Source organism: Morone saxatilis, unplaced genomic scaffold (assembly GCF_004916995.1).
Source record: "Morone saxatilis isolate NCDOM2014 unplaced genomic scaffold, NCSU_SB_2.0 Contig15, whole genome shotgun sequence".
In the NCBI taxonomy this organism is placed as follows: domain Eukaryota; kingdom Metazoa; phylum Chordata; class Actinopteri; family Moronidae; genus Morone; species Morone saxatilis.
This window is the reverse complement of record NW_023339707.1, coordinates 8,012,474-8,027,430: the sequence shown is the minus strand read 5'-3', so window position 1 is coordinate 8,027,430 and position 14,957 is coordinate 8,012,474. Positions and strand designations below refer to the sequence as shown.

At 38.9% G+C, this 14,957-nt stretch overlaps 1 protein-coding gene across 1 annotated transcript in view; it reads right to left on the bottom strand.

Annotated features, from left to right (window-relative positions):
- Positions 1 to 14,957, bottom strand: part of celsr3 (cadherin, EGF LAG seven-pass G-type receptor 3) — a 98,261-nt gene that overhangs the window by 44,100 nt on the left and 39,204 nt on the right. Inside the window, exons 5-13 of the mRNA XM_035656477.1 lie at positions 11,851 to 12,073; positions 8,593 to 8,708; positions 8,066 to 8,154; positions 7,768 to 7,782; positions 7,204 to 7,361; positions 4,441 to 4,604; positions 3,752 to 3,877; positions 2,268 to 2,437; positions 1,214 to 1,399 (exon numbers count right to left, since the gene is read on the bottom strand). Of these exons, the coding sequence (XP_035512370.1) occupies positions 1,214 to 1,399; positions 2,268 to 2,437; positions 3,752 to 3,877; positions 4,441 to 4,604; positions 7,204 to 7,361; positions 7,768 to 7,782; positions 8,066 to 8,154; positions 8,593 to 8,708; positions 11,851 to 12,073 (1,247 nt within the window). The remainder of the gene's footprint in view (positions 1 to 1,213; positions 1,400 to 2,267; positions 2,438 to 3,751; positions 3,878 to 4,440; positions 4,605 to 7,203; positions 7,362 to 7,767; positions 7,783 to 8,065; positions 8,155 to 8,592; positions 8,709 to 11,850; positions 12,074 to 14,957) is intronic.

Sequence of the window (14,957 nt, the reverse complement as noted above, 5' to 3'; positions counted from 1 at the left end):
ATTGACAGGTCAAAGATTGATGAGGAAGATTGTTGTGTCTGTGTGTGTGTTGGTGTGTTAATGCAATTGAGTACGTCTTTATTTGAGATAGATTACAGAAGATTGAATCTCATCTTGTTTGTCAGCTGCACATTTTAATTTGTATATAAATTAAGAGAGTATCACATATGTGAAGTATCGTGTGTGTGTGTGTGTGTGTGTGTGTGTGGAGGTATGTATGTGTGTGTATAGTGGGTGACATGGTAATTGTCTTGGTATAGAAAAGGGAAAAGTTTACAGGATAACACAATCAAGGACTATGAAATGGAAAAAGAGAAGATGATAGATGTGAATGTATGTCTCATTGTCTCCTTCACAGATTGTGATGTGGCATTTCATTTGCAGCATTTCAGTGTACTGACTGTATATTGCAGGCAGGTACGAATTCATAAGAAGTCATTTTTAAGTCTTTTTATTGAATATTTGAACTCTTGAGTAGCAGCTCAGCTGTGAAAATGTCCCTAATTTTGAAATGTACTTGTTTCAAGATTTTTCTTAAATCTGGATTCATTTGTCATTAATTAATCAGTCATCTGCCTTAAATTGATTCAGAATATAAGACACAACTTAAGGGAACATTTCTCAAACCATTCTGAGGAATATTTGCCATGTAAAGATTGTTTCCTGCTTTGATTGACACAACTATGATTTTAAGATTGAAAGTGAGATTATATGTTAATAATTTGCTAATTTGCTGATATCTTTTCCAGTGTTCTGTTCCCCGTGCTGTCTCATAGAAGGAAATTAGGTATATTTTAGATTTGATGATATTAAAAAGGATTTCTTGCCTTCATTCATATTAAATGCTTTAAAATTCCAATTAGAGTTCTCCACTGATTAGACTGAAAAATGTTGTCCATTAAGAGTATCTGCTGATTTCAAACCACCAAGTTAAATCAAATCCAAGAATCACATCTGAAAAAATGTCTATTGCCAATTAAACAGGAAATGAATTTTTAAAGGAAATTGATCTTATTGATTTACAAGAAGACATAATGAAAATCTGTGCTTGCAGGTCAAATCAGACTTGTATTTACACAATTTTAAATTTGCTGTCCTTCTATAAATTCCATTTATATCATTTGTATCACTCTGCTTATAAAGTTGTGTCCTGCTGGAACATTAAGTCGGTCATAAAAACATTTATTTTCAAGGCTTATATCACATCTATTACCTGATAGAGTCCAAAGTCAAGTCGTAGTGTGGCAACATAGTGCGTTTCGCGGCCACTGCGAACGTCTTGCAGCTCCAGTTGGAGGTCGTGCCACTGGCCGTCTGCCACCTGAACCTGATCCAACCGCAAACGCACCGGTCTGGCCGAACCGCGGGTCACAGAGAACACCAGCTGACCATTTATCACCTGAGAGGGACACAGGAAAATACCAGGAAAAAAAGAGAGAAAAACAGAAGAGGGAATATGAAGTAACATGAGTCACTGAAAACAGCGAAAGAATAAAATAACCTGCTTGGTAGGAAAGAGGAGACTAAGAAGTGAGTGTGTGTGCGTTAGTGTGTGGGAGTGTGAAATCCAACATCTTGGCTGCAATCCTGCCAAGATGCTGCTAATTCAATTCCGTCTTTGGATGTAGCATTAGAGATGTAAACTGTAAATAATTTTAAAGATAATTTCACATTTTTGTCTTGTACAGAAGATGACAATGTAGTATTAAAATATTAAATAGAACCACATAACCATGAGACATAAGTCTAATTCCCATAATCAACGTGACCGCTGCGAGCACATTTAGCAGCCCACGCAGCATTTTACACCTCACACCTGGTGAGATTTGGCTTACAATGTGCAGCACTGATTTAAAGCACAAATTGTTTATGTTACAAAACAGGAAGAAGGTGTTGCCATTTATGTTTTAGTATAAACCCAACTAAAGCTTTGATGAAAGACAGGTAAAAGAAAATACAAAAGAGGTTATGCTATGTTTCTCCTCTTCAGCGGGGCCAAAAAGAAAAACCATTTGTCAGAGAGAGAGAGAGAGAGAGAGAGGCACTTAAAACAGGAATCAATAGGATTATGGGAAATGTGGTCTTGTTTTAACACCATTGTCCCTGGTGTGATTACAGTTATCTCAACCATGTCTAATTTGATAATATAAAACTATTGCAATTCATTTTTTCAGAAATATACATCTAATGTTCAAATGCAGTGTAATACAGATATTAACAACTTTGGGTGATGATGTTAGTGTGTGTGTCTGAGTGTGTGGGCGCACCTGGAACAGCAGACTGGTATACTGGCCAGCCTGAGCCTGCAGCAACGTCCCCTCTCGCGCTCTGGTCCTGAACACCAGGCCGAGGTACCAGGGCGTGGAGATGGTCACGTCGTTCTTTAGGTCCCACCAGAGGGCACTGTTACCCAGGAAGCGATGGGGGTGTGGCATCACTGAGGTGAGAAGAATACAGTGAATGAAAGGTAATGCAATATCCCGAACAGTCTCTGGATGTCACTGTTCTGAAACTGAATCCATGTAAAAAACACAAAATAATTAGTGGTTCGCTAGCTGAGGTGGTTAAGGGGTCAACCGTGACCCACAACATCCCTGGTTTGTGTCCATGTTTATTGCATGTCATTCCCAATCTCTCTCTCCCACCATTTCTTGTTTTCTCTCTACTAGCGACTATCAAATAAGGGCCAATAAATTATTATTTAAAGAAGGGATTAAAAGGTAAAACATGACATATGTTGCATCAAATGGTGTACAAGTAAAAATAACTTGTGAACGTTTTTTTTCTGTTAAAAAAGAACACAACTTCATTTCATCCCCAAGTGCCTTTTGCTGTATGATTTCCCCCAAGATTTAACGGTCTGTGCTCACAATCAAGACATGTCAGTAAATATAAATGAGTTAAACTGTCATATTGAGTCCATCTGGGCTACAGAAGGTCCACTTTTGTGTGTGGGATCACACAGGGTTTATCTAGGTCCAATTAAAAACAAGAAATAAAGCCAGACATCCACTGTATAACCACTTGTTCACATGCTTAGTATAAAACTATTCTCTGAGTTATGTACCTCTTTCTCATTCTGAGTCTGTGTCCAAATTCAAGTGAATGATCCATTTGCTCTCTTTCCTTCGGTCAATACCTTCACAGAGGTCCACACTAACTCACTCAACCATTAATCCGCCCACCCATCCATCCATCTATCCATCCATAAAAATGCATTCCACTTATACTCTCACTTTACTCACACACCAAAAGCCTACATCTGTGATGGCTCAGCACAAAATAGAGACTAAGTAGAACTGAGAAATAATGCTGTCTTGCTGAATAAGGCATTAATCTGAATGAATGACAAAGACCTTCTGAATCTGAACTACTGAAGTATTTAGGTGTGAAACAGTCAATTAAAGCAGCTACTGTTCATTTAACCAACATGTAAATAACATAGAACTAGTTTAAAGGTGTTACCTGAAGCATTTTAACTTCAGTAAATAATTAATTAATTACTGAGTTATTAGTATAATAAAGACTTTCAAATAAGACCACTGAAGAGTCATTTTGCTGCATTTTTAAAAACATCTCTCATCAGCACTAGCCTGAGACAGAAACTGACAATTATCTCAGCCATGGTATCATTTGTTATGATAATTACATCAAAATGGCACAATAAATGTGACATTGTTAAAGGTTGATGATTGTTATAAAAGCAACATGTAGGACCACAAGATGAAAATAAACTCATATAGACTCTCACCGTGGCTGCAGTCCTTCCCTCCGTACCCTAGAGGACAGTCACAGGAGAACGTCTCCCAGCTCACCCTGCAGGTTCCTCCGTTCTGACACGGGTTGGACTTACAGAAGGGGAGCTTTGCGCTGCAACCTAAAAGGAGCAACAGTTAAATCATCGATTAAGTCTCGATAAATGTATCACCATGATGCATAAAATGAAAAGAATTGCAGTGTTAAGCTGATAAATCATGATGTTAACACCTCATATTTTCTTGTCTTTAAAAAGATCTTCAGTTATGAAGAAGTTAAATGTACATGTTCAGAGGTAAACTTTTCCAATTGCACTCAGATTTCAAGCTTTAAATGGACTTAAATTGAATACTTATAACTTTGATTGTTTGCATTTTAAATGTTACAAAAGTACCTCAACTTGATCAATTTAGCTCAAATTAGTTTGTGAGTGCATAACAATTAACACTGATGGGATACTGATGCTTATTTTTCAAACCTCTCATGAAATCATTTCTATGAATCTCATTACAAAACAACACAATTACACTACTGTGGTAACTAATAGTCTGTAGAAACAATTATGTCACAAATTACTGCATCCTTTAATTTTATATCACAGTCATAAAAAAACAATCCAGTTTAGTAGTATGCAGTAGTAGTAGTGGTAGTAGTAGTAGTAGTTGTATGGTTAGCAGTGCTGACCAGCAAGTGTTCCATTGTTAGCAATAAATCCAGCCAAGTCAAGCGGCTTGTTGTCAATATGCAGCTCCTTCATGCAGCCAATAAATTCTCTGGTGCCAAACGGGAAGTTGTCTGGTACGTTGGGAACTCCGCCCAGAAACAATGGACCAGTCAGGTCCAGAGACCTGAGAGAGGGGGAGATAAACAGGAAGAGGAATAAATAAGGTGGAGAGAAAAGGGGGATAAAAGAGGAATGGAAGATTATCCCTCAAGGATGAAGGGCAGGAGAGAAGAGAGGGATGAAGGAAGGCAAAGTAAGAAAGGGAAAATATTAAAAAAGAGGGAATGAAAGCGGCAAGGGGATTAAACAAACCCAGAGATTAAATGTGTCATCAGACGTAAATGTCAAAAGGAACAAGAATCAGAGAACAACAGTGGATGTTAAGAAGAAATGAGATGATCATGATGATGTTGTTGAGGGTAAAAGTAGAAACAGCAGGGGCGAAGAGAGAAATTGAAAAGATGAGAAAGAAAAGGAGACAGACAAAGAGGAGATTACATACGAGTTACAGCGAATATCAGAAGAGAAGAGGTGAAGGTAGATGACAAGGTAGAGGGAGAAAGGAGACATGAGCAATCAAAGGAAAGGAGGTAGATGTTAGGGGATTCCAACAAATATCAGAGTCGCAGGCATAAAAAGGAGACGAAAAACAGCAACGACAAAAGGGAGCTGTGGAGGCAGCCGGGGAGGCAGATGAACAAACAAGAGATTAAGTGTGAGTTACAGCAAATATCGAGAGAGACGAGAATAAAGGCAAATGACAAGAAAGATAGAAGACTGGTGGAGGGAAAGAAAACAGGGGGAATGTGAGGAGGACGACGTAGGGGACAGCAAATAACAGTTATGGGATGTTGAGAAAAAACTAAGTGACAGAAACAGTTGTGTTGTCATTTTGAGAGCATTATCTTTCTTTTCCTCCAATGTGAGTTGGGTTTTTTCTTTTTAGCTCGTTTCCGCAACGCATGACACGTGCCGAGCTTATAGACGCCAGTGGAATATGAATCGAAGGAAGGCGAGGAGACAAAAGGCGCCAGAATCAAACAAACAAGAGATTAAGTGTGTGTTACAGCGAACATCAACAGAGAGCGTCATTAGAGGAGGATGTCAAGACCAAGTAAGAGGAGGGCGAGCTGTTAATGGAGAAGGAACGGAAGATGAGTGTTGAAGCGTTAGTCTTTGGCCTTCCTCTTTGATCTGTCTTCTCTTCTCTCAGACACACTTAACGCTGACAGAACACAGCCAACGTGATTACAGCTTACAGAGGCGAGGCCAGACATCAACACTATGACAGGTGGCTTTTTGTATCTGTGTGTGTTATGCACTTGTTGGCGTACATGCAGACATTTAGCTTGGTAGACACACACCACAAGCTGAAAACCTTAAAACTTTGACAAGGTCAAATAGAACTTAGAAAGAAGAGAATGAGTGGGAGAGAGACAGCGGAAAGCAGAGAGAGAGAGAGAGAAGTGAGGAGAAGAAATGAACATTAACACCAAGCTGGATGAGCCGATGAGTAACAAGACCATCAGAGAGATACAGACAGACACGTCAAACAGCCGTGCCTCATTAAAGCTTCAGGTCCCCATAGATTTCTCCTACAGTCCCCCTCATCACACTGATCTGACATTTCCCCAAAAATCCTTTTTAATAGCAACAGTCAAAGTTTTTGCAGGAGTTTAACAGATTAACAGAAGAGATTTATTCTTAAATCAGCATTACTTTTCATTTTAAACCACTGATTAGATTACAAGCCTGTTTGAACCATGCTGAAATTGTGAAATTGTGAATCTGTGGAGCTGATCTGATCACTGATGAACACTGTGCTGTTGCACACACTGACCGGCTTTATTGTGTTCTACTTAGTGAAAATTGTCTCTGAATATCTGCCTCCAATCAGTCAGAGATGATGCTTAATGAAAGTTGTCTTTGCAAAGAATTTAGCACATTCTGTGTAAACACCACTTACAGCTCAGGGTCAATGACTATTCAGAGTCTTTCTGTTGCTGCACTGGAGATAGAGATAATTTAGCTGAGTACATGTGTTCACTTCACAAGCTTTTTTGAGTCATGGTTAGTTAATTTCATGATGACTTCCATATGAAACCGTGCTAGGACACATAAGGTGTCTTACAGGGTGCCAGTCTCTATGTATTACAGTATAACACTGCCTTTGTTGATCTTTAATTCAATCAATGTTATGATAGTAATCATGTATGCATAATTTTTACAAAATAATAGGATATGAATATTCTGTCTTAAACTACCAACACCTGCTTTCAACTTCTGTGACCATGAAAGGTAAAAGTGGTCGGCAGCAAAAGACATTTTGCAGTTAAAATCATGTGTAGCCTGGTAAGCATTAGCTATATTAAAGCAAAGGAAGGTTTATTGTGATATAACCAACTCACTGATGTCTGAACAAATGGTACATTCACATTCAGTAGAGCCTATGGTTGTTTTAATATGTTGCAATGTTGTGATGTAGTTTTGTTTGTTAGACCCTTGATATACAGTCTGTTCTTAGTACACTTCACATTTGACGTTTGACATTTTCAAGATTAGTGGCCAACAGTCCTCTGACAACAACTGTAATCGTATTATTATTATACAGATTATTTGTTGGTGTAATATTTCAGATGTGTGGAGCCCTGAAGTCACCAACTTCGTAGAAAACAAACCGAAAAACAACAGCAAAAAAACAGCTGAAAGAAAGATCAACTCACTTCTTGTTGCTGGTCTGTTTGCCTTGCGCAGCACAGCTGTAATTTCCAAGCTGCGTACCGAAGCGAAGCGACAAGGCTGTATCACAGTCGTCAACGCTCACCACAGCAATCTTCTCATCTGACGGACCCTGGGCCTCGCCACTCATACTGCGCTTCGGCTGAACACACATACACACACAAACAAGATTGAATATACACTCCAAAGAAACAAAAACCAAGAAACACCATGACACCAGACAACATGCAGGAAACAGAATAGCATTTAATAAATCTAGAGTTTGTGCAGTCAAAAGCGACACCACACAACACATCAGACTATATTCAGAATCTACACTGCTATTGCACATCATGTTAGAAAGAGAAGGGGGAAATTTGAGTTAGTAAGACAAGACACAACACAAATATGGGTAGGAAAATAATGGAGTAAATGCTGATAGACAACACATTCACTCTTCATTAACTGTTTGCTGGTGAAATAAACAAAGACAGAAAGAGAAAAAGAAAGAAGAACAAAACAAAGAAAGAAGAAGGTGTATGTGCACCCTGACACACACTCATACTCACATAGCGTGTAGCTGGCTGAGGAAAATGAAAGAAGATGAAGAAAATTAAAGGAGATGTGTGGTGTATATGCATGAGTGAAATGGTGACAGGCAAACGCCCACGTTACAGTATACACACAAACCCTTCAGCTCAATTCAAAGTGCTTTGTGAGAGAGAAACTTTTCTGCCAACACATCAGAAGTACAGTACAAATAATCACAAGTAAAATGCAAAACTTCAAAGGATAACTTTTCAAACTGAGATGTGAGACACAAAATGGAAGATCAAAAGTGAGATCAAAAATCTAAAATAAACTCACCTTGTTGTAGTAGTGGATGTGAACTGTATGCCAGTTTCCATCGCTCACACCGCCAGGCAGGAAGGGACTCACCTGAGTGGAGGATTCACCTGTAGGTAGACAGTAAAACATAAGCAGGCTGCTGTTAGGGGTCCGAGAGGTCACGTGTAGTAACTACTGATTTTGGAGGCCGTATGTCTGATACTGTTTGTTTGTGTTGGATACGGTCAGCACAGCGAAGACCAAGGGGGAGCAGTACAACAGGATGGCACTTAAGCTTAAGTACTGTGTGCATAGTATACAGTACTTCAGTTTTGTCTGCCGTTTACTGGTTGTCTGAACCCTAACATTGTCTAAACCCTCCCCACCTCATGTCTAATTATAATCCATATCATTGTCTAACAAAACCACATATTTCTTTCCCCTGTGGGGATATATTATTTATATTATATATATTTTTTTTTTTATTAAATTAATACAACAACACACAAACACATTCACACATATAGATACAAATACAGATACAGATACAGATATAGATATAGTACCTGTGGAATATTTGAGCACCACTTGTCCTTCTTGGATCTCCAAAGCGATGAAGTCATGTTTCTCATTGAAGCGTCCATTATAGAAAAGAAGACCAGTATTCTCCAGGGTGGCAAAACTACAATATGCACACACAGAGAAACACATGTCCATAACAAGTTTATTGATAACTATAACATATGCATTATGAGTATAAATCCACTGTATATCTTTACATTGTTGTATCCTGAAAATATACATTACAAATAAAATAATACTGTGTAACACGTTTAGGCATTTTCAGATAAGATCTTAACTCTGGTTTGGTTAATGTAACATTTGACCCTGACACAGTGAGCCCTGCAATAACTGATTTCACTTGGCAAAACAAAAACTCCTACAAGCCTCTTCATACAGGCATAGTGTGGAAGAACAAAAGATATTCAAACTGCAGCACAGTTCAGAAACCATATTGCTGCAACCTTCCACACCCTCCAGCTGCTCAGAGTCATTCAATAGTCTATTTTCCAAAGCAAGGCCCGGGGGATGTGCTTAGGCCAAGGTTGCCATGTTTACACATTCTGATCAAAAGTCCTGTTTTGTTCAGATTGTTTTTTGATTTTACAGCACAGATGACAAATCTTTTCTCCTGGCAACGCAGACGCAGATTCCCACCCAAAAAATATCTGCTTTAAAAAATGTTTCTGCATCTTAAAATGTTTTGAAACTAAATGTCTTGATTGTTGCTTTATGAACTGGTGGCTCAAACGTAAGAACAATATTCCTGCTCATTCTTATTTAGTGTTGGCCTTTTACATCCTTGCTTTAAGCATCCACCAGGGATCAATATGGCTGTAACAACAGATGCATTACTGCAATACAGCAGTGTTAGGAAATGTACTGTGGGGAAGAGTATGCTACCACCATTTCCATCAGGACAATTTTATACCCCTGTTATCTGAGAATGTTGCCATTGTCTAAAATAAGCCCAGGGATATTCAGTAGCAGACATGTGTCTTTCTTGCATGACACTGCTGTAGTTCCAACTGCACCCAGCATGCTTGTAATATGTAGCTGTAATCTCTTCAAGCCACCAGAAATAGTGCAACCTGAGCTTTGCCAGAGCAAACGGAGACTGTGAGTGGAGTCTTGTGAAGCAAAGGCACAGAGAGACTGAAGGTGTAAATAAAGGCAAAGAAGCATATGTTCAATATGTCTGTTCTTTTATTGCACTTGTTGTTTGTGATATTTTTTAGTTGAGACAGATGAACTGCATAAAAACAAGTACAAGTACAAGTTTAATATAAGGTGACTGTTTCTCTTATTATAATTCTGCAGTAAGGACATACAGTTTATATATATATTACTCATATTTCTCAGTTCTCAGTTAGGCTACAGCTACAAAAACTCAATCAGCATGCAGCTTTTGGGTGATAGATGAAACTAGAACATTTATTTGCAGTGGAGAAATAAAATGCTCTGGGAGAAAGTTAGTGACATGAATAATGATGAAGTCCTGTTTGGCCCTGATGTGAAAATCTGGCCAAGGGATGTAGCTGGCTGCAAACAGGACACTGGCAACTGGCATACAGTTCACGTCCACTACTACAACAAGGTGGGTTTACATTTGGACTTGAAGCTTGCTAAATAAAGGGATATATTGAATGGATCTAATCTTCACTTTCAGTCTTGGTGCCCTAGAGAGTTGATCTTATAGAGCAAGGTTGAAGCTCCCTGATGTCAATGGGTTTGACTGAATGGTGAGCAGGGCAGTACTGAAAAAGACCAAACAGTATTGTTCTGACTTTCCCAAGGTTGATCGTCATTGGGAAAGGATATTCCTTTACTTTCCTTGTACAGATTTCCCCAACTAGTTTGGGAACCTTAACTATCAACTACCATAACTGCTGCCAACATTTTCCCATATTGGAGAAATTCTACCACAAAACGTTTTAAATGCTCTTAAAGTGAGCTGCTTTTCAACACACATTCATCACACATTCCTTGACTTATAATCACTGAACTGGTGGTCACAAATCAATGAAACCAATCACATGTGGTGCCTTTACACACTGACAATGCACTGAGGTTCATTTGGCAAGAATACCATGACCTCAGTGTCTCATAGCAACCACCCTATGCCATATCAGCCTAGCAACAACCCCATGGGCAACGTCACCGTAGCAACTATCATTAGAAGACATCTCCCATGGCAACCATCCCATACCCCCGCCTGACCATTCTTAAGGACCACTTCAGATCTCCCATAGACGACCACTCGGTATGTCAAGAGGCAAAGGAGCAGCAGGGAAACGATGGTGGTGGGTGAGCAAGACAAAGACAAAGGACCTAGAGTAAGGAGACAATTACTGACCTAGGCAGTAACACGCTGTTATATTATGCCAAGATGTAAAAACTACATGTAAACAAAACAAGCCTAGAGGCTGTGGCTAGGTAGCGCACCAAGAACATGCAGAAAAAATGTGTACAAATCTGATCTCACTCACACGTCTCTACAGGCTGCATGTAGGTCAAAACTCGTTATTGTTGATGAAATTTGGACATTTTAGCTTTTACTCAAATTTTAATGATAAACTGGTAAAAAACTAAAAATACTTCAATGGCGTTTTTAAATGGAAAGGCAAAATTAAGCATTTGAACTTAAATTAATGCACTAACTCTGAATAAAAGTCTATACTGGTCTGGACTGGTAACTGGGGGAATTACTTTTCTTTTACTCAGTTCTGACTGAGTACAAGAGACAAGAGACAGAGCATAGGGCCACAAGAAAAGCAGGATTTGCCTTTAAAGCCTTTGCTGAAACATGCAAGACAAAAAGAGCAGAATACTGTGATAGGATGTAAGATAAGAAGAGAGAGTGGAGAGAGAGAAAGCAAAGGAGACGTTACTGAAACCAGTAAATTAACAGATGAAAGAGGAAAGAGGAGAAACCACACTTCTCGCTGGAGAGAGAAGTGGAGGCAGCAGAGAGTGAAACCATGAATAATAGGATCGATCTCTCAGATGGAGATGAAATAAATAGATTAAAGCAAAGAGTAGAGAGAGAGACTCCGTAAGAGGAAGAGAATTGAGAATCAAAGAGGTGTGGTTATGGATCTCTGTCTGAGTGCAACTGGATGATGAGAGATGGAGGCTCAAAGAAAGAAAAGAGGGAAGGAAGAAAGAAAATCAAAACAGAAAATGACATAGGAATCTTCAAATACAGAAATTAAGACAGGAGAAAGAAAAAGTAAAACTTTGAGGTTACTCAATCTACTCACGTTAATGAGATCGACAAGTGAAATCTTTGTCTGAGGCCCCGGAACATGACGAAGGACTTTAGTGGGAAGGACCGGGCAGTGACTGTGCAGTATGGACGCTCATAGCCTCCTGCAGGACACTCGCAGCGGAAACCTCCACCTGAAAGCTCCCGACACGTCCCTCCATTACGACACACACCTGGCACACACCTGCCCTGCCGCCGGTCAAACTCACATCGGTCACCTGGGGGTTAAAAATATAAAGAATTAATTATTTCAGTTGAACCTTACTCAGTATTACAACAACGGTCACATTAAATCACAATGATACTGGAAAACCAAAAATCTCTGCCTCTCTAGTGATCAGTGATCAAACTAATTAAACTAACAGGAGTATGGGATATGAAAAAACACGACTCATATTACTAATAAAAGTCCCCTTTACAAGAAAAAGCTGGTTGACAGTTGAGAGTATCTTTACAAAAGGCCCACAAATAATAATGAAATATTTCCACAGTCATATGATATACTGTACACATAATACACATAAAATGTATTAGAATAAAGATGCGGATTTCCAGCCAGTCCAAAAAAAGACAGATTTTCCCTTCAGTATCTGGACAGATTTGCCATTTTAGTGCTTGTTCCACAGAGGCTTCAGGCAATTAATTTTCATAAGCTCTGACCTCGCTGAGCTCACTGGCAAGTCCATCAAAACAAACACATGCTGTGCAACCAAGCATTGTTCCAACCCACAGAGCTTTACTTTAAATTCCAGTCAAGATCCTGAGGTTTACACGCAGAATTTAAATTATGTTTAAGATAAAATATTGTCATGGTTTTAATATTTTACTCATTAGGCTATAAGCATGACATACTAAAGTTAAATGACGCACAAGAAGAACTGGATACTGAATATGTATCAGACAGTATGGAATTTTTTTATTACCCAGACGCAATATATTTGAGCAATACCTCATGAGTGTTAAAATACTCTTCTTGAGGAGAGGTTTTCATTTCTCTCATCTCTTGCCAAAGTAAAACATCAAACATGCAATTATGCATTGTATATATCTTTTATATATATATTTATATAGTTTGTTTTTTGTTTTATGTGCATTATGAAAATAGGCAAGGCATACATAGGTGGGGTTTTATTCAGTACCATCCAAAGTCTGTCAGTCATCAATGAGCAGATCAAAGTAGTTGAATAATAATGGGAATATTATGAAGCTCCCAATGTTTCCTTTATATTCACCGCTGCTCCAAAATGATGAGGACTCCCCCTAAATGCACCACAACCAATATCAATAGGCTACTAATAATATTCACTCGCACACTGTGCAAGCACAATAACATCCTATGGTTGACTAACTCCCTCTCTCCTCATTCTTCAAAGGACATCTAACGTTATGTGAAAGGTATTTTTATCCAAATGTCCCAGATGTTTGATGTTATATTAGGTAGCATACATGCATACATGCATAATAAAAATCACAATAACATCATCTTATTTTGTATGAAAAAAACATCTCTAATGTTTAAGAGGTAACACTGTACACAAGATCCTGAGTCCAACCAAAATACAAGTCAGGAACAAAACTCACTCACTCACTCACTCACTAATGCTGATGAAGCAGTGAGTTAATGAACCAGAGTGATAATATCTGTGAATTTGCATAATGGCCACTTTCTTAATGAATAGTTGGTTACTTGCTACAATGGAAAACCCACTAACTTATATTTGCTCCACATCATATTGTGTTACTATTTTAACCCCTAGTTTTTCTAGTTTTTGACACTATTCTGGTTTCTTAGAACAAAGGCAATGACTTGAATGTCAAATTAAGTTTTATATTACTTTATTTATTCACTTTCTTTTAGTGCCCAAGGAAAAACCTTCTCAAGTTTATTATATGTCACGTGTAAATGTAATGTAATGTGTTATGTAATCAGTTGCCCAGGTAATGTTCCGATCAGGTTGCTCTTGATGGTGCAGGAGTAGAAATAGGGGGACAGAAGAGTTGTGTCTGTTGGTTTGCTCTTTGTCTGCAAACACCCCTACTTTGCTTTACACCTGATCTGATTTATATAGAGCAGATACAGAACAGGCTGGGGTGAAGCTGATCATGTCATATTGGGTGCCAGGTCGATGTTACGTCAATGTCGTAGAGAAGGCGTTAGTCTCTGACAGTGTTACTGTCTGGATTTTTTGCTGTTTCTTTCATCCTTATCTTTGTCATCTCTTTTCCTCTTTGTGGTTGCTCCAGGAAGTGGGTCCTCCTCTTCATCTGAAGCATCCGCATCACTGTCCATACCTATGAGGCTAAAGCTATCATAGCAGCTGTCTGAGTCGCTGTCTGCGAACTCATCCCACCACCTAAACCTTTTGCAGCTTCTCTCCTCATCCTCATCATCTTCCTCTCGAGACCGCTGTCTTGATACTCCAAGCAGTGGGTCTTCTTCTTCAGCCTGCTGGTTGATTTCCATATCAGTGCCAGCATCTGGGTGAACATCCTCCATATTAGGATTATTCATGTTGTTATCAACATCAATGTTGGGGTCAAGTTCACCCGGCCCCTCAATGGCAGCAATATCATGCCCCTGTGGGAAGTTCATGGCCACTGGTCCAACGACCTCTACTGGTTGACCAAAGAAGATAATGATGATATGTGTCACTACATGTCCGTCCCCTTGACCATTCATTTTCACAGGGAAAGTCACACAGACAAATAGTGCGTGAAGTAGGTGTGTACACTGAACACAAGGGAGCTGGTCTGTAAATCTACAGAGCAGTTACGAACTTGTGGTAGTTTAAAGAAAGACAAGTATTTTTGAAATATGTCTTCTTGGAAAATGTGCCGTCACTGAAGTGTTTTATCTGGATATAACCTGGATATAATCTGGATATAATTTAGATATAATCTGGATATAATCCCAGTACGCAGAGTTACCTATATGGGTGAAGTCATTCCTTGAGGATGAGGATTCCATCACCTTTGATCCATTGGCACCATGTATCACCATGGCAACAGTTGTAATCTTTTTTTCACAAAACAACATTAAATGATGTCTGAAGGGCTAGCTCTATTAAACTTGAATTTTTGAATTTCCTCGGGATAAATAAA